The sequence below is a fragment of the Anthonomus grandis genome, chromosome 5 (genome assembly GCF_022605725.1).
Source record: "Anthonomus grandis grandis chromosome 5, icAntGran1.3, whole genome shotgun sequence".
In the NCBI taxonomy this organism is placed as follows: Eukaryota; Metazoa; Arthropoda; class Insecta; order Coleoptera; family Curculionidae; genus Anthonomus; species Anthonomus grandis.
This window is the reverse complement of record NC_065550.1, coordinates 35,752,338-35,772,513: the sequence shown is the minus strand read 5'-3', so window position 1 is coordinate 35,772,513 and position 20,176 is coordinate 35,752,338. Positions and strand designations below refer to the sequence as shown.

Here is a 20,176-nt window from a genome sequence, read left to right as displayed (position 1 = left end):
CTTTAAAAAACATTCAGCTCTACACAGAAAAAATAGGCTTTGATTGTGTGCTTTTTTTATTTATCCAATAAAAATTAAAGTTTATTTGATTAAATATGTTTGAGACATTACATTTATTATATTCGGACCATATCAAAATAGTATTAAATGAAAATATCTTGTTATTATGTAAAAGATTCTATATATTTAAAACTAAGAAATCAGTACTGGTTTAAAAATAAGAGAAATTACAATGCTCTCTTTTTCTTAAACATTACTGTGATTGGCGCACTATCGTTACCATAATTTCAATGTGATTATTCTGTCTTAAGTAAGTATCGGTATACCAAATAAAATAATTAACAAATTAATGCCTTTTTGGGGGTTGAATACAAGTTTTTGCAGGTAAGTTAGTTTATACAATATTTTTCCCAATGTTTTATTGTATAAAATAATGAAAATCTAAACGATTTCCTATTAATATAGGTATTTTTATGTACATTTTCAGCAGTACCATCTTTTACTAAGTTTTTTTTTTGGAAATCAATAATAAAAAAGTTTTCCATGTGGTGCAAGTATTTTTTAATCTAATTATTATATTTTTAGATCAAAACTATTTTGTTTTAATGTTATTACTAAAATTAGTTAAGGATATAGCATTGCTGGGTGTACTGTACTGTGCTGTGTATTTCAAATTCGTATGTATCTACTTACTTTTGTTTTTTGTTTCTTTTATATTCAGAAAAAATTAGTTTGTGATGTTTGATAGTTTTACCGGGTTATTATGTATTTTATTGTATGACCCACCTGCAGATATATTTTTTTTGAGTAGTTATTTATGTTTAAAACCTATAATAAAAAGGTTAACCTAATATATTTTTGTTTTATTAATTTGAAAAAAAATGCTGTCCTTGTTTGTTCTTATGGAACTAAGTTAAAATCGCATAAAAATTAACGATCCGTGCTTCAAAAATCAAATATCTGGATCTCAAATTTTTATGCAATTTTTTGACTTATATATTTGAATGAATTCGAACACCCCAAGCCAAATACCATTCAAATAGTCTTCAAATTAATATTCAGTCAATAAAACAATTGTTAAACAATTATGACAATAAATACTACATCGAGTTAAAACAACTGTGGGTTAAGGTTGTTTAGATAATCCTCTAAGATAAATAATAATTATTTTTGTCGCAAAAAAAAATTGATTTATTTTTAAAAGAATTCATATTAATGTAATTTACACCTAATATTTGCTCAAAATTATACCTATTTTTAATGAATCGGACCTTTCATTGCATTAAAACCAATGAAATTCATCATGTCATGTTAGTTTAATTACATTTTGATAACGTTTAAATAAGACCACAATTTAATTCAATAATTCTTATATTTGCTAACTATTTTTAAGTAGATATGCACGAATAAAACTAAGATATCCATTTATTTAATCACAAATGTGATTTAGGAATTGCAAATACAGTACCCCATTGACTCAATCTGTATCCGATTCATAAAATATATAAAAGCGTTTTCTATGTGTAAAATCTTTTTTGTAACCTACTATATATTTGTGAAAAAAAATTTGAAATATAAATCTGATTATTCTAATTAAGCCTCCCTTATGCAAATATTCAAGAGTTTATGTCTCTTGATTTTTAAATAACAATTTCTTTTTTCAAAAGTCACCGAAAAAACTGTGCAGCATTTATCATTTATTAATTTGTTATTAATCCCTTTTCTAACCATACCCGTCTTGTCAGAATGTAAAAGACCACTTTCTATTTAAAAATATTATTGAAGAAAAGCAATATAATCTTATAAATATGTATAAAATTAAATAAATCCTTATTACCTGTTATCCTAAAAAAACTGTTGGCGAATATATAATAATATAAAATATGAACGTTAAAAAATCGCGTTTCACGGTAATGAAGGAACGGTGTGGGTATAATGTGAAGTGAAGAAGCCCCTCTGACCAGCAGATAAAATAGGGCAAGTGAACCCGTTTAGGTCGACGGGACCCAGTGAACTAATTTCCACTACAGCAGTAGCAGCAGCATGCTGCGATGCCATGCCATGACATAGGCCATGGAACGGCGTCCCTTAGGCAGGACACTGGGGAGTTATAACGTGAAAACTAGGACAAAAGCCGAAATTGCAACACAATAATCTCACTCAGGTATTGGGCTCTTTTTGGGGGTCTAATTGGTGCTTCTCTGGTACCTTACGTTATACAAGATTATAGTAAGTTTCGTCTCGAGTAAGGTATCTCATGTGTTTTTGGATTACCATACTGATTGTTTAGGTAATTGATTAGTTTGTCTTTTTTAGATTTATATTTAAATAAAGGCTGTAGTTATTACCTATTTTAAGCAAAGGGACTTCTCTCTATTTTGTTATGTAAATCCGTGTCTTTATATCAGTGTCTGAGGAAGCTGGAATTAAACCGGCGAATAAGTTTTTTTAAAAAACGCTGAAATAGGTATCTAATGAAATTAATTGAAGAATAAGTGGACCAATTTTCAAATCTGTATGTTGAGTGGTTTTTGAGTTATGGCCATTTTCTGGATTTTTCAATGAAAAAAAAATCACGTTTTTTAAAAAACATTTAATTTCTCAAAATCTTTTGATTTTTTAAAAAAACGCTGAAATAGGTGTCGAATGAAATTAATTGAAGAATAAGTGGACCAATTTTCAAATCTGTATGTTGAGTGGTTTTTGAGTTATAGCCATTTTCTGGATTTTTCAATGAAAAAAAAATCACGTTTTTTAAAAAACATTTAATTTCTCAAAATCTTTTGATTTTTTAAAAAAACGCTGAAATAGGTGTCGAATGAAATTAATTGAAGAATAAGTGGACCAATTTTCAAATCTGTATGTTGAGTGGTTTTTGAGTTATGGCCATTTTCTGGATTTTTCAATGAAAAAAATCGCGTTTTTCAAAAAACCGTTAATTTCTCAAAATCTTTTAATTTTTTTGAAAAACGCTGAAATAGGTGTCTAATGAAATTAATTGAAGAATATGTGTACCAATTTTCAAAACTGTATTTTAAGTGGTTTTTGAGTAATAGCCATTTTCTGGATTTTTCGATGAAAAAAATTCACGTTTTTCAAAAAACATTTAATTTCTCAAAATCTTTTAATTTTTTTGAAAAACGCTGAAATAGCTGTCGAATGAAATTAATTGAAGAATATGTGTAACAATTTTCAAATCTGTATTTTGAGTGGTTTTTGAGTAATGGCCATTTTCTGGATTTTTCAATGAAAAAAAAATCACGTTTTTCAAAAAACATTTAATTTCTCAAAATCTTTTAATTTTTTAAAAAACGCTGAAATAGGTGTCTAATGAAATTAATTGAAGAATAAGTGGACCAATTTTCAAAACTGTATTTTAAGTGGTTTTTGAGTTATGACCATTTTCTGGATTTTTCAATGAAAACAAATCACGTTTTTCAAAAAAAAATTAATTTCTCAAAATCTTTTAATTTTTTTAAAAAACGCTGAAATAGGTGTCTAATGAAATTAATTAAAGAATAAGCGGACCAATTTTCAAATCTGTATTTTGAGTGGTTTTTGAGTTATGGCCATTTTCTGGATTTTTCAATGAAAAAAAATCACGTTTTTTAAAAAACATTTAATTTCTCAAAATCTTTTAATTTTTTTAAAAAACGCTGAAATAGGTGTCTAATGAAATTAATTGAAGAATAAGTGGACCAATTTTCAAAACTGTATTTTAAGTAGTTTTTGAGTTATGGCCATTTTCTGGATTTTTCAATAAAAAAAAATCACGTTTTTCAAAAAAAAAATAATTTCTCAAAATCTTTTAATTTTTTTAAAAAACGCTGAAATAGGTGTCTAATAAAATTAGTTGAAGAATAAGTGGACCAATTTTCAAATCTGTATTTTGAGTGGTTTTTGAGTAAAGGCCATTTTCTGGATTTTTCAATGAAAAAAATCACGTTTTTCAAAAAACATTTAATTTCTCAAAATTTTTAAATTTTTTTGAAAAACGCTGAAATAGGTGTCTAATGAAATTAGTTGAAGAATAAGTGGACCAATTTTCAAATCTGTATTTTGAGTGGTTTTTGAGTTATGGCCATTTTCTGGTATTTCAATAAAAAAAAAATCATGTTTTTCAAAAAAAATTTAATTTCTCAAAATGTTTTAATTTTTTTAAAAAACGCTGAAATAGGTGTCTAATGAAATTAATTAAAGAATAAGTGGACCAATTTTCAAATCTGTATTTTGAGTGGTTTTTGAGTTATGGCCATTTTCTGGATTTTTCAATGAAAAAAAATCACGTTTTTCAAAAAAAAAATAATTTCTCAAAATCTTTTATTTTTTTTAAAAAACGCTGAAATAGGTGTCGAATGAAATTAATTGAAGAATAAGTGGACCAATTTTCAAATCTGTATTTTGAGTGGTTTTTGAGTTATGGCCATTTTCTGGATTTTTCAATGAAAAAAAATCACGTTTTTCAAAAAAAAAATAATTTCTCAAAATCTTTTATTTTTTAAAAAAAAACGCTGAAATAGGTGTCGAATGAAATTAATTGAAGAATAAGTGGACCAATTTTCAAATCTGTATTTTGAGTGGTTTTTGAGTTATGGCCATTTTCTGGATTTTTCAATGAAAAAAAATCACGTTTTTCAAAAAAAAAATAATTTCTCAAAATCTTTTATTTTTTTTAAAAAACGCTGAAATAGGTGTCGAATGAAATTAATTGAAGAATAAGTGGACCAATTTTCAAATCTGTATTTTGAGTGGTTTTTGAGTTATGGCCATTTTCTGGATTTTTCAATGAAAAAAAATCACGTTTTTCAAAAAAAAAATAATTTCTCAAAATCTTTTATTTTTTTAAAAAAAACGCTGAAATAGGTGTCGAATGAAATTAATTGAAGAATAAGTGGACCAATTTTTTAAAATCTGTATTTTGAGTGGTTTTTGAGTTATGGCCATTTTCTGGATTTTTCAATGAAAAAAAATCACGTTTTTCAAAAAAAAAATAATTTCTCAAAATCTTTTATTTTTTTAAAAAAAACGCTGAAATAGGTGTCGAATGAAATTAATTGAAGAATAAGTGGACCAATTTTTTAAAATCTGTATTTTGAGTGGTTTTTGAGTTATGGCCATTTTCTGGATTTTTCAATGAAAAAAAATCACGTTTTTCAAAAAAAAAATAATTTCTCAAAATCTTTTATTTTTTTAAAAAAAACGCTGAAATAGGTGTCGAATGAAATTAATTGAAGAATAAGTGGACCAATTTTTTAAAATCTGTATTTTGAGTGGTTTTTGAGTTATGGCCATTTTCTGGATTTTTCAATGAAAAAAAATCACGTTTTTCAAAAAAAAAATAATTTCTCAAAATCTTTTATTTTTTTTAAAAAACGCTGAAATAGGTGTCGAATGAAATTAATTGAAGAATAAGTGGACCAATTTTCAAATCTGTATTTTGAGTGGTTTTTGAGTTATGGCCATTTTCTGGATTTTTCAATGAAAAAAAATCACGTTTTTTAAAAAAAAAATAATTTCTCAAAATCTTTTATTTTTTTTTAAAAAACGCTGAAATAGGTGTCGAATGAAATTAATTGAAGAATAAGTGGACCAATTTTCAAATCTGTATTTTGAGTGGTTTTTGAGTTATGGCCATTTTCTGGATTTTTTAATGAAAAAAAAGTCACGTTTTTCAAAAAAATTAATTTCTCAAATCTTTTAATTATTTTAAAAAACGCTGAAATAGGTGTCGAATGAAATTAATTGAAGAATAAGTGGACCAATTTTCAAATCTGTATTTTGAGTGGTTTTTGAGTAATGGCCATTTTCTGGATTTTTCAATGAAAAAAAAATCACGTTTTTCAAAAAACATTTAATTTCTCAAAATCTTTTAATTTTTTTAAAAAACGCTGAAATAGGTGTCTAATGAAATTAATTGAAGAATAAGTGGACCAATTTTCAAAACTGTATTTTAAGTGGTTTTTGAGTTATGACCATTTTCTGGATTTTTCAAGGAAAAAAAATTACGTTTTTCAAAAAAAAATTAATTTCTCAAAATCTTTTAATTTTTTTAAAAAACGCTGAAATAGGTGTCTAATGAAATTAATTGAAGAATAAGCGGACCAATTTTCAAATCTGTATTTTGAGTGGTTTTTGAGTTATGGCCATTTTCTGGATTTTTCAATGAAAAAGATCATGTTTTTCAAAAAAAAAATAATTTCTCAAAATCTTTTAATTTTTTTAAAAAACGCTGAAATAGGTGTCGAATGAAATTAATTGAAGAATAAGTGGACCAATTTTCAAATCTGTATTTTGAGTGGTTTTTGAGTTATGGCCACTTTCTGGATTTTTCAATGAAACAAAATCATGTTCCTCAAAAAACCATTCTATTTCTCAAAATCTATAAGTTTTTTTGAAAAACGCTGAAATAGGTCTGGAATTAAATTAATTGAAGAATAAGTGGACCAATTTTCAAATCTGTATTGTGAGTGGTTTTTGAGTTATGGCCATTTTCTGGATTTTTCAATGAAAAAAATCACGTTTTTCAAAAAACATTTAATTTCTCAAAATCTTTTAATTTTTTTAAAAAACGCTGAAATAGGTGTCTAATGAAATTAATTGAAGAATAAGTGGACCAATTTTCAAATCTGTATTGTGAGTGGTTTTTGGGTTATGGCCATTTTCTGGATTTTTCAATGAAAAAAATCACGTTTTTCAAAAAACATTTAATTTCTCAAAATCTTGTAATTTTTTTAAAAAACGCTGAAATAGGTGTCGAATGAAATTAATTGAAGAATAAGTGAACCAATTTTCAAATCTGTATTTTGAGTGGTTTTTGAGTTATGGCCATTTTCTGGATTTTTCAATGAAAAAAAATCACGTTTTTTAAAAAACATTTAATTTCTCAAAATCTTTTAAATTTTTTAAAAAACGCTGAAATAGGTGTCGAATGAAATTAATTGAAGAATAAGTGGACCAATTTTCAAATCTGTATGTTGAGTGGTCTTTGAGTTATGGCCATTTTCTGGATTTTTCAATGAAAAAAAATCACGTTTTTTAAAAAACATTTAATTTCTCAAAATCTTTTAAATTTTTTAAAAAACGCTGAAATAGGTGTCGAATGAAATTAATTGAAGAATAAGTGGACCAATTTTCAAATCTGTATTTTGAGTGGTTTTTGAGTTATGGCCATTTTCTGGTATTTCAATAAAAACAAAATCATGTTTTTCAAAAAAAAATTAATTTCTTAAAATCTTTTAATTTTTTTAAAAAACGCTGAAATAGGTGTGGAATGAAATTAATTGAAGAATAAGTGGACCAATTTTCAAATCTGTATTGTGAGTGGTTTTTGAGTTATGGCCATTTTCTGGATTTTTCAATGAAAAAAATCACGTTTTCCAAAAAACATTTAATTTCTCAAAATCTTTTAATTTTTTTTAAAAAACGCTGAAATAGGTGTCTAATGAAATTAATTGAAGAATAAGTGGACCAATTTTCAAATCTGTATTGTGAGTGGTTTTTGAGTTATGGCCATTTTCTGGATTTTTCAATGAAAAAAATCACGTTTTTCAAAAAACATTTAATTTCTCAAAATCTTTTAATTTTTTTAAAAAACGCTGAAATAGGTGTCGAATGAAATTAATTGAAGAATAAGTGAACCAATTTTCAAATCTGTATTTTGAGTGGTTTTTGAGTTATGGCCATTTTCTGGATTTTTCAATGAAAAAAAATCACGTTTTTTAAAAAACATTTAATTTCTCAAAATCTTTTAATTTTTTTAAAAAACGCTGAAATAGGTGTCAAATGAAATTAATTGAAGAATAAGTGGACCAATTTTCAAATCTGTATGTTGAGTGGTCTTTGAGTTATGGCCATTTTCTGGATTTTTCAATGAAAAAAAATCACGTTTTTTAAAAAACATTTAATTTCTCAAAATCTTTTAAATTTTTTAAAAAACGCTGAAATAGGTGTCGAATGAAATTAATTGAAGAATAAGTGGACCAATTTTCAAATCTGTATGTTGAGTGGTCTTTGAGTTATGGCCATTTTCTGGATTTTTCAATGAAAAAAAATCACGTCTTTCAAAAAACATTTAATTTCTCAAAATCTTTTAATTTTTTGAAAAACGCTGAAATAGGTGTCGAATAAAATTAATTGAAGAACAAGTGAACCAATTTTCAAATCTGTATTTTGAGTGGTTTTTGAGTTATGGCCATTTTCTGGATTTTTCAATGAAAAAAAAATGTTTCTCAAAAATAATTAATTTTTCAAAATCTTTTAATTTTTTTAAAAAACGCTGAAATATGTGTCTAATGAAATTAATTGAGGAATGTGTGTACCAATTTTCAAAACTGTATTTTAAGTGGTTCTTGAGTTATGGCCACTATCCCATAATTTACGTGTATTCCCCCGCTGTGCGCCGTTGTTCCTGGATTCAACCGAACCGAATCGATTCTGGAACGGCGCGTGTCGACGATCATCGATTACATCATCGGACTACCGCGAAACGATCTCGGATAGAAAACTGATTTTTTTTTCTTCGGTTTTGAATTCTCAGAACCTTTCGGGTTTTGCCCTTATGTAGTCCCGATATAATTCCGCAATTAATTGTTTCCTTTCACCGAATATTCCTTCAATCATTTTCCGAGATTTAGGCATAAAAATCTTAAGCCAAGAGGATGATAACTCTTATTTAAATCAACAATATTTTCCAAAAAAAATTATTATTCGATTCAGAAAATCTGATACTCAAGCCAGAATGAAAAGTGAGTCACGAATAATTTTTTATGTAAGTTTAGGTATAAAAGCTATAGGCTGATGCAACCCTTGCAACCGAGTTATTCGACCGATGTATGCTGGAGCGAGAGGAAGTGGGGCAAAAAAGGTCGTCCACCTACTAGCGATCGTAAGAATCCGAGTGACCTATTTATCTTTCCTCTTCTCTTACAATCCGCACTTATCCAGGATTTTATTTAAAAATCAACTAATTAATAGACACTATCTTTCCTTTTTCTGGTCTACATCACGCGAAAAATCCCTTTAGATTGATTCTATTATAACAGTTCCCCCTTTTAGTACTTTCGTGATAACGTTACAAGACAAATCGTCAGCAGTCACGGATAAAGTTAATAATAAACTGTGAAATAGAGTCGGCTAAGTTATAATACGTTTTAATTGCTTGCCCGAGCATCACTTTCGATTTCTGTAATATTCCCTTATAGCCAATACTACTCAAATTATTGTTTTCTTAAATTTGACGAGCAATAAAACAAAGGCGCTTTCTGCAAATTTGCACGTTCTCTTTGATCGGGCCTTTTATTCACCATCAAATGCACTTTGAGCAAACAACAGAGGGTGATGGAAAGGGCGGGAAAGCACGCGAAGGTCGTCTATGACGTCAATGGAGGGCTAAAAACGCAATCCCAACGCATTTCAGCTATAAATTAGACAGTTAAAGCCAAATCTTTGTTTTTGAAATCTAGAGTGATTAGGCATTCGAATGCTGCAAGAATTTTGAAAAAATACTGAAAAACGGCGTCACAATCGCGAGTTAAACACTAATAATTGTTTTTTTACGATAAATCAAAATAATCGAAAAATATTTTTTTATTCTTTTTTGCAATTGCTAATTTAATGGACCCCTCCAGATTTGCATCCGTGAACTCATTCCCCACATAGTACATATTTTTTCAAAAGTATATCCACAGATGTAAATAGCTCCCTCTTATACCTATCGTGGAACTCGTAAAGAGGTACACCAGGATTAACACGAAGAAAAAAGAGGCAATAGAAATGGGCAAAAAAGAAATAGTGGGGATGGAAGAGGAAGAAAGAAAAAACCCCAATACAATATTGACAAGAAAAATAGAAAACAACCAGGCAAATTGCAGGACAAAAATTCTTGTTAGGAAGTGGATTAAAAGTAATTATGGAGAGATAACTTATCCAATTACGCAATTCTTGATAGGTTACGGCGGTCTTGCGGCCTATTTCGAATTTAAAAGAAAAATAGATCTATCATTTATTGTGCCGTATCATTTAAGTCACCTTCAATGATGTCACCCTCATTCGATGAATATTCAGAGATTAATGGTGCCGGAAATCACTAGGAAGAAAAGTGATGGTTGGAGTGACTAAGGCCTAGGACGCATTTCCATTTATAAAAAAGGTAGCATATGTAAATGTTTTATTTTCCTCACATATCAGATACTATATCTAAATACGCAAAATTGCTTGGTCTAGTAATAGTTTGCTCAAACAATTTTAAATGTTATGGAATATGCTATATATTTTTTTTTAATTTCACGTTGCCATACTCTGAAAAATCCAATAAACACGTGTTTTTTCTACTTCCCTACTAACGACACCTCTCGACTATCTTTGTGTTATTTATTTTATTGTTAAATCTATGGAAAGGTGAAAAATTCAGTATAAAAACATCATACAACCACGTGCGGAGCTATTTACATCTGTGTTATATCTTCGAGTGCACAGGTCGATGTTTTAGAAGCGTCTTTTCGACTGTCTGTTCCCTGACTAACTAAGACAACAGGAGAGCCTCCATTCTCTGGATATAATTTAACCGGATAACTATCTATAGATATTACGGCTTTCCCTTGTAGCCGATTTGCGAAGAGAAAATTAATATTATGACAATAAAGTGTCTAAATAATCCATGAAGTATAAAATGCTTTTTTTATTTGTCCACTCCCATAAAGGTTAAGCTGATTTGTCCGCATGTAAACTGAGATCCTTGGCTCGTTATTATAATTCGATCGGCGATTCTTCGAATTTACCCTTTAAATTTTCCCTGGTATCGTAACCTTGACTTTGTTCCGGAACTTCGGTTCGGCCTTGATTCGTCAAACGTGTACAGGGATTGATTCGATTTTTTAGTTCCCTTATTTTATCGCGTGAAAATCAACCCATTTTGCTTATTCATCTATTTCAAGTTTATCCTCCTACCAACAAAATATCGATTAGAAATATTAACTTATTCGGTTGCTGGTCGAAAAGCCTGTAATTAACATTCCTTTCTTCTGACTGTAAACAGCTGAGTAAACAAAGAAAATTAGATCCACACTTTCCACCTTAACGAGCATTTTTCTAGGATGAGTCAGTGGATCGATACCTAATAGAATTTTAAAGAGAAAATTTGGCATTTAAACCCGAAAAAAATTATTAAGGAAGAGAATGAGGTAACTGCTATTTTTATGCGTGACACAAACAATGCCACGGCATTAAAACAAAATAAAGTCAAAAAGCCATTATATGGAATCTAAAGGTAACAGTTCACGAATCTGACCTTATACAAATAAAATAAAAAATATATATATTTCCTAGAAAAGCAGAAGGAAACATTTTTTATAATACCTTCATTAATTTAACTTATTATAATAATCTGGTCATATTAATTAATATAAAACTATAAGAAAAATGAACCTTTTTAGAGCCGTCACATTATCGATTTACATGCCTTAAAGAGTGAACTTGTTAGTCATTTTAAGGGTTTCTTAGAAAATAAAATCGGTGCACGCAACACATGGGTAATGTCCAATTATATGGTTGCTATCGAGAAACTTCTAATAGTGGTACAATGAACGAGTTCATGGCATCATTAGACCATCATCGCGACGTGTTAAAGTTTAAATGAAGTCAATCGGAACAGCACCAGTTAACTTGGCTGGTGACCGTTTTGTAAATACGCCAGTTGTCAACATGCTTTTATTTTTGATAGCAAACCAGATACCTGTGAACCTGTCAAATATATTGGTGGTGTTCCAATTGACTTCATTTAAACTATACCTGTAAGCAGCAAGGGAAAGTTGAATCAACGTGGTTTTTGTGATGATCATGAGATTTTTGTTAAATAAATCTTGCATGTGCAGATTTGAATTTTTGAAAAAAAATTAATCTGTTTTCAGATAGCAAATGATATTTTTAAAAGCATAATTTATATAGTCACCATATGAATAAAAATTGTTTAATCGGGGTGGAGTGACTTAATTACTTGCACAAATTTAAATACTGAAATTGGGACTTATTGTAATGCAGGGTTAACTTTGATAACCTTACTATATCCCATATTTGAGAAAAATGGAATGGTGATTTTGTATACGTAGACCATCTGACATCAATAATAACACATGCATTCAACGTTGAATTGACTTGATTTAACAAAAGGACATTCAAAAAGAAGGTTTCGGCCATTCAACGCTATACAACTTGATGCCGGGGTAATTGCCTATAGCAGCTTTTAATTCTGGAACGAAAAAAATAAAACTATACACCCAGCACAGGTGTATATACAAAGCAAAATGAACGTGAAATATTTCCCTTCTGAGTAACACGGAAACTGCTCCGTGGAGTAGAGTTTTCCTGGAAATTTGTGAATTGCGCAACCGGGCACAATACAATTATTATTGAATCTACTCCGAATCCTGAATGCAAGTTTAACGTTTCCTCGAATATCGGGTAATGAAATATAACGGGGAACGAGTGAAAATTTCAGGGACCATCAGTTACCACTAATTGAGCTATTCTTGAAAATGTTGTTAAGCCTTTTAAGTTAAAATTTCTTGTTCTGTAGACATGACTATTTGAATATATTTAATTACGGCATTTTTTGGTTTAGAAATTTCAAAGGCATTACATAAATCAAATTTGGACAATCAATCTATGGATAAAAAAACATCAATTTATGGAAAAAAGCTTCCTATTAAATAGAGCCATTAGTACATAATGAGTAACTTAATAGTCAGTAAAAGGTACCCAAATCTAAAATGTTATAATAAGTAGCACATAGAAATAAAATACAAAAAAAGGTAAGTCGATCAAAATATTTGGTAACACTATAAAATGCTCTACTTTATGGAGTGATGCAACAGATCTTTTGAAGCAAATCAAAGTTTGTGTAGACTTTATATTAATTGGGAGATGGTTAAAAACCATAATAGTTAAATAAATACCAGAGTTCCTAGTCAATTCACCCTTCGGAATGGGTATTGGAATATTGAAGTTTTGTCTGGTATTACAGCACTTTCTAGATTTATCACTGGTAAGATGTAAGTTGTATTTTTTATAAATTAAGCTAGTTGTTACCAATGTAAACAAACAACACAAATCAGTAACTTTATATCCTTAAATAAAAGCCTAGAGGTCTCTAAAGGTGTTTAACGCCAAACATACCTAATTGCTATGACCTTCTCAAAATTTTGTTTTTTACATAAAAAAGATTTGCTCCAAATTATTGAACTGATGGCAGTTTATTTTTCAATTATATTATTGTTCGCCTTTACAAACATAAAGTCTCAATTTGTAATTTCGGGTTTCATTTAATGTGGATTTATATATGCTAAATTCACATCAAAACAGTCAGAGGGTTAAATTAAAAATTCATGTTCTAAAACAGCAAATATAGAAATTTAATAAGCAAATTAAGAATCACTGTGAGTATATATCCAATGGTCCAAAATTGAGCCAATTTATTTATTTCTTATACAATATTGACCACTTACTTTTATCTGTTTAAATTTCTTGTTTCTTATTCGCTTTTAACTGTATGTTATTGAGTTGATTTACTGTATACTGTTTATCCTAATTATTAGTATTTTGGTACTTTTTATTAGCATAAGATAATTAGGAAGAGCATATATTATAAGCCTTGAAGAAGTATTATTAAGCATTTATATGACTCTATTATGCTCAACTGTATACTCCTGAAATATTGACAAAGCACTAAGCCAGTGCATCTTTCCTTTAAAAATTTGACTAATCATTTAACCAGTGTGCTTTAATCCTGAAAACTTGACCAGAGGAATGGGTTTTAGTGGGTCGGGGCATGGCCGACTCCAACCCCACACTACCCTGGACATTTGACAGAAATTACCCCAATTTAACGTCCAGGGTGTCTACTGTTTGCAGAAATCAAAAACTAAAATGGAGCAAGGTTTGACAATGTAATAATAAATGATTTTTCTGAAATTAAATATATATAAGTGTATAATGTTATTGATTATAGCATAAAGTTTCCTATGCAATAGATGAATTAAGCACACTTTTAATAAATAAAATTAATATATAGTATTATCATGAGAATAAATGGCAGTTATTCACCACATAAAACCAATACATATTTTGAGCCTCCCTGACATTTTCCCACATTATGATGACCAAGTTTTTAGCATTTAATGAATTATTGTTTAATTCTCACAGTAGCAAAGTTTTGGCAAATAATTTGTTTATTTCAGCAACAACTTATAAAAATAAAAAAGGCTTACCTGGACTCAATAATACTAAGCTTATGGAGTGAGTTAAGTTATTTATGTAATAATCCACTGGATTCAAATCAAATATTAAGTTTTATATTCCATAAGCCTCTTGCTCTAAAGGGTGTCCTGTTGCGGCTCCTTCATTTAATTTAAAGATTGCGGTGATTAATCAAAATAAATCGGAATTTAATGATCTCTTCTCCAGAATCCAGATTCAGTGTCCAGCAGGATTTTTGGGAAACTTTAAATATCTACATACATTCCAAACCAAAACCTAAAATTTCAAAACATACATTTTGATTGACAGCAACTGTCAATGTATGACATGCGAATGGCAAATGAGACAATCTTCCAAAGATGTGTTAAATAACTCAAATATTATCACAAATTTGTGAAAAATCTACTAAAATAACTTAAAATATTCATAGTTAAGAATTAGAAATTATTATACATATTTTTGTGACCTTGAGACGGAGTAAAATCAGCTGGAATGGATTGGATACGTCACGAATCCCTCGACCAGCGACCGGATCGAATTGTTGTTATGTGCATCCAGCAACCGAAATCGAGAACGCAGCAAAACGCAATATGTCGGTTGCCAGCGACCTATTTAGTCCGCGCTCGTTGTTATTTAATCAATGTAATGCCCGTAACTCCTTTATGTGGTTGCAAAAATGTAATGGCTTATAATTCCCAAAGGATTTGGACAAAACATTTTAATTTAATACATAATATTAATTATAAATATTTAATTAATTTTCACAACTAAACCCTAGTTTGTAGAGCTTTAGGACGACCATAATTCGTTATTAATATCTGGACAAAAAATTATTAAAATCCCTTGGGAACTTCAGGAGATACGGGCATTATATCGATTAAATAACAGTGGATACGGACTATAAATAAGTCGCTGGCAAAGCCACATATGCTGCGTTCTCGATTTAGTCGCTGGATATCAATATGACGCTAGCTTCACACACATTTTAGTGTTGTGGTTTTGTTTTACTCATAGATGAGAGGTTTATAAAGAGTTCAAGTTTAAGGGTTTCAAGTGAAAAACCACAAAGTGTTAAAATTTTCTTTAAAGCTTGCTGTTGAATCTTAACTATGTCGTTTTCACTTGGGGGTCCACCGAAAACCGCCTCAGGCTTCACTTTACCCTCAGCAACTCCCACCAGTAAGTATAGAAATATAATCACCTAGAAATCAATTTAAACTACGTTGATTATATACTATAATTTAATTTTTCCAGCTACACCTTCTACAGGCTTTTCATTCGGTGGGGTAGCTCAACCCGGTTCTGGGGACAATAAAGCAGCGTCCACCTTATTTTCAACTCCAGTGAAACCTGTTACTACTACGGCCAGTACAGGGAGTTTAGGATTCGGTTTTGGTGGGCCGGCAAAAACTAGTGCTAGTTTAAGTTTTGGCACTGCAACTCCGCAAACTACCCAGGCACCTACTTTGGGAGGGTTCGGATTTGGTGCTGGGACTACTTCTTCAGGTAAGTGTGAAAGGGTATAGAATATTTTATTTATTATAATATGATTTTAATAATAATAATAATAATAATGATAATAAATGTCTTTTATTAGGGAAACTTACAAAATAATTTTCCAAAATCTGAAGAACAAGGTGCAGTCTAGGTTTAAATAAATAAAAAAAATGTTTATTATGCAATATTTTACAGATTACATAAAGGGTTAGCATTCTTCCATACAACCATATACTGTACCTCTATACAAAATTAAACAAAATATATTGTAACTGCATCTTAATACTATATTTATGATTCTTAACGTACCTGCCACCAGTAACTAATAGGGATTTATATTTTCTCCTAAAACCCAGTATAGACTTACTATCTATATTAAGTGAAAAATATCAGAATTCAGTAGTTCAATGGCCAAAAAAGAAAAGCAAGTTCTAAATGCGAATGTTTGATGTCGAGGAATTGTTATCATGTCTGAAAAACATAAGAGAACTCAAGAATGAATGTTTAAATGAGTAACAAATTTATTTTTAACACTTATTAGAAAGGATGGGTTTTGTAAAACCTTAAATAGAAAAACCTCAAATGAAAATATCCTCGTTTCTCCATTCTCAACCTGTTCAACTTCCTAGAAGTGTAAAAAATGTGGTCAGACTTTTATATCCCAAATATAATATGTGAGCAAGTATTTTATACCTTCTGAATATGATTTCTTTCAATCAAATCTAAGTAAATGATAAAAATTCTTGGCACAATGCCCCTTAGGAAGCGTAATGTTATCTGATGAAATATGCATGCTATCAACTTTTTTTTTTATAAAGATCTCTTGGTGTATAATGTTTTCAAAAATGTTTAAAAAAAAAAAAAAAAAACATGCTTTATTGTTATTAACAAAGAAAAATTGTTCTAAACAAAGCTACCTTAAATTACTATCACCAAACTTAAACACTACACCCCATACACACTCGAGTTCCAAAACAAACATCAGAAAAAAAATACATATTCCATAATTATCTCCTCAAGTATAAGACAGCAAGGAATTCAAACATACAAACAAATCAAATAAAATTCAAATACTGTAAACTTAGACCTAGAGAAAATTAGAATTTGTCGACGTAGTATTCATCCAGTGAATAGTAACATTTTTTGGTCAAAAGTATTTTCAATTTACGTTTAAAAGTGTCAATACATGTTGCCTCCCTGATTCCACCTGGTAAACGATTGAAAATTTTGATACCCTCGTAGAAAATAGAGGAGTGGATTGGAAGATTTAGATCTTTCACTTGACGCGTTAAGTATCTTGGATTTGGGGTTATAAATTTAAAGCGATTTGCAAAAAGTAAGCAGGCCACTTCCTGAACGTAGAGGGAGAAGACAGTGTGTATGCCCAGCCTAACAAATAATCGGCAACAGGAATTTCAGTTTGCAAGAGAATTTAGAACCCTACTGACTCGATAATCGTTAACTAAAGATTCATCTCCTGACTTGTATATTGGAGTTACTGTTTTTCAGGAAATGGAGCCTACAAAATATCTGAAAATCCTCTATAAATATATGAAATTATGTGGTCATTACCAGTTCAGTCAACTAGGTTGTTAGATTGAAAACCTTCCATATTAGTTGTATTCACTGACTTGTACAAACACAGCTTGTGTAATGTATGAATAAACATTTCTATATATTAAGCCTCAAAGAAGTTTTTATGTTCAGCTGTGTTTTTAGGTACAGTTTTTCATAAATTGGGGTAGGTTGATTTGATGAATGAACTAACAAGACTGGGTCATAGTGCTAGTGGCCAACTAGGACAAATAACTATCAAATCAAATCATTAGTTTCCATTGACCTCATAACAATGTATGGGAATTGTCAATAAAAAACTACAATGCTAATAAAAATAGTGTAAAATTACAAGATATGAAAGGTAACAAATTTAACTAAATTTAGTAAACTACAGTTAAAGAACTCTGTCAATGAGTAAAAAGTACAGTCAGCTAACATGGTCCTAAATGCCTTCTTCAAAGTTGGAAAAGTCTTAGCTCTCTTTATTCTACAAGGGAGATACAACCAGGTAAAAGAGATGTATAATTCCTGCATTTCGAGTTTTATAGAAATTGAGATCTCCAGATCTCATGTGGTTGGAAAGAGTTTTATGTGCACTCCAAGATATAGATGTTAGGATTTTTTCTTTTTTAAAAATACCACGGCATGTTTCTCTGAAGAAAAGTCTGAACATCGTACGTACAATGCGCTTTTGATTTATTAGCACTGTCCCAATACTGGAGAAATTACCCCAAGCTAATAAGGCTTAGGATAGAGTGGAATGCACTCAGGCATAATAAAAGCTTTTAAGTGTAGATACATCCACATAGTTTAGAGGCTGCAAGATGGCATAATTGCTGCAGGCCTTTTTACTGCACACAGATTCCACCAGAGGATCCCATGATAGACGTCTATCAATTACAATTCATCATTCATTGTCTATCAATTACAACAACTTCGTTTGAATTTAAATTTAGTACTTTTAGGCAAAAAATAAAACCAATTTTCTACATTGTTCTTTCTGCAATCATAGTCTTGTTAGCAATTTGTGGCCGTGTTAAATAATTTACTGTAATTTTGTTTTATATTGAGTAACATGTAGTATGCTACTTTTCTCAAAGTAAATAGATTCCATTGATAAATAAGTAAATTGAAATTCTAATAATGTTCAGCTGCCGCAACAACTGCTGCAACTACAAGTGCTGCTGCTGCACCTCCATCTTTACAATTCAGCTTTGGTGGAGCTGCTGCTTCTACAGCTGTCCCCGCTGCCTCCACATCAACCACCAGCTTTACACCAATTTTAGGTGGGGCGAGTGCTAGCACCACCACTAGCACTGCTGCTAGCAGTACCCCTGCCTCCTCTTCAACTGGTATGTGAATATTCTTTTATAAAATTGACAGTATCATGAAATTGAATTGTTAGGTTTATTGTTTGGTACACCAGCTGTGGCCGCTTCTGTAGCATCAGTGCCTAAACTAGGATTAGGTACTACAACAAGTGCAGCAAGCACTGGTGCAGGATTTTCTTTGGGGGGCACAACTGCGACAGCCAGTGTGTAAGTTTTGACTAAAAGTTGTAATAATCATTTTATGGGGTACATAATGGTTTTGCTATAGAGCTCCAAGTCAGACGACAAAATCTCAAGCTGTCCCAACTGCTAGTTCATTAACGTTCTCCCAATTAGAAGATTCGATTAATAAATGGACCATAGACTTGGAAGAACAGGGAAAGTTCTTTGTTAATCAGGCCAAACAACTTAACGCTTGGGATACCCTTCTTATTTCTAATGGTAATTTTGTTCCTTCAGTTCTGATTGCCCTGTAATTTAACACTGTCTGTTTAGGAGAAAAAATCCTAAATTTAAATAGTAGCATAGAAAAAGTGAAACAGCAACAGTCTCAGCTGGACCAGGAATTGGATTTTATTCTGGCACAACAAAAGGAACTGGAGGAACTCGTCGGGCCACTGGAGAAGGAGCTGATTGATATTCCTGTGCAAGATATTGATCGGAATCAAATGTAAACTCTCCCGATTCTTTTATTTTTCAGGTAGTTCTAGATTTGTATACTTTTTAGGTACCAATATGCAGAAGTCATCGATTCTCAACTGAAACAGATATTAGATGATTTAAAAGAAATAATTGAAAATATCAATGAATCAAATAGGGATGAGGAAGTGGCCGCAAACCCAGTAAATATTTTAAAAATAATTTTACTGAATGGATGATATTTAACAATTTTTCTTTTGCAGATTACTCAGATAAGTAAGATTTTAAATGCCCACATGGGTTCCCTGGAGTGGATAGACACGAATACCGCACAAATCAGCAGACAGTTAGATGAACTTTCTAAACTCGAAGAGGCCACTAAGAAGAACTTGAGTTTGAACCATTCTTCTACATCCATGTTTATGTAATTATATGAAAATAGGCACTTAATAATAAATATTTTTTTCTTATAAAGTTGTATGATTTGTTGGGGAAATGTGAGGGTACATACGGAACTTTATATACTCCGTATTATAGTATTTCCATGCATCAAACGATAGATAACCTTAAACCTTAAATTAAAATTTTTAAATATGACAAGTGACAGATAAACATATGTGAGTATAGCAACAACTGTCATATGTCAACAATGCGATAATGGCCTTAATTTTATAGCAACAAGTTTCCCTCAGAACTTAGGGCCGGTATTATAAAACTACTTCAAAATGTAGAAGTTAACTTTATCAAAAAAATCCTGGTTTTTGACATATATTACGTCAATAATTTTGAATACATATAACCCAACACTGAAAAAGCTTCTATTCCTCTACATATAGATGGCGGTAAAAAAAACGAAATTATCTCCTCGAGACTACCGGACTGTCAAGCATCTGATATGTCATATA

The 20,176-nt window shown here is 30.3% G+C and overlaps 2 protein-coding genes across 3 annotated transcripts in view; one reads left to right on the top strand and one right to left on the bottom strand.

Moving 5' to 3' along the window:
- LOC126735924 (cAMP-regulated phosphoprotein 21) overlaps positions 1 to 14,522 on the bottom strand; it is a 61,773-nt gene extending 47,251 nt beyond the window's left edge. Inside the window, exon 1 of one of the 2 annotated variants that reach the window (XM_050440046.1) lies at positions 14,259 to 14,522. The gene's annotated coding sequence lies outside the window, so the exon portion shown is untranslated. Of the gene's footprint in view, positions 1 to 1,837; positions 1,992 to 14,258 lie in introns of those variants that run through there. The other variant, XM_050440047.1, reaches the window with a different exon arrangement.
- A 664-nt stretch (positions 14,523 to 15,186) lies between these two features.
- On the top strand, positions 15,187 to 19,745 carry LOC126735925 (nuclear pore glycoprotein p62). The gene is made up of 8 exons (XM_050440049.1): positions 15,187 to 15,426; positions 15,502 to 15,753; positions 18,453 to 18,653; positions 18,707 to 18,839; positions 18,901 to 19,073; positions 19,128 to 19,302; positions 19,360 to 19,474; positions 19,535 to 19,745. Exons 1-8 carry the CDS (start codon positions 15,357 to 15,359, stop codon positions 19,697 to 19,699), a joined length of 1,284 nt encoding a protein of 427 aa, XP_050296006.1. The 5' UTR covers positions 15,187 to 15,356; the 3' UTR covers positions 19,700 to 19,745.
- The last annotated feature ends 431 nt before the right edge of the window (positions 19,746 to 20,176 follow it).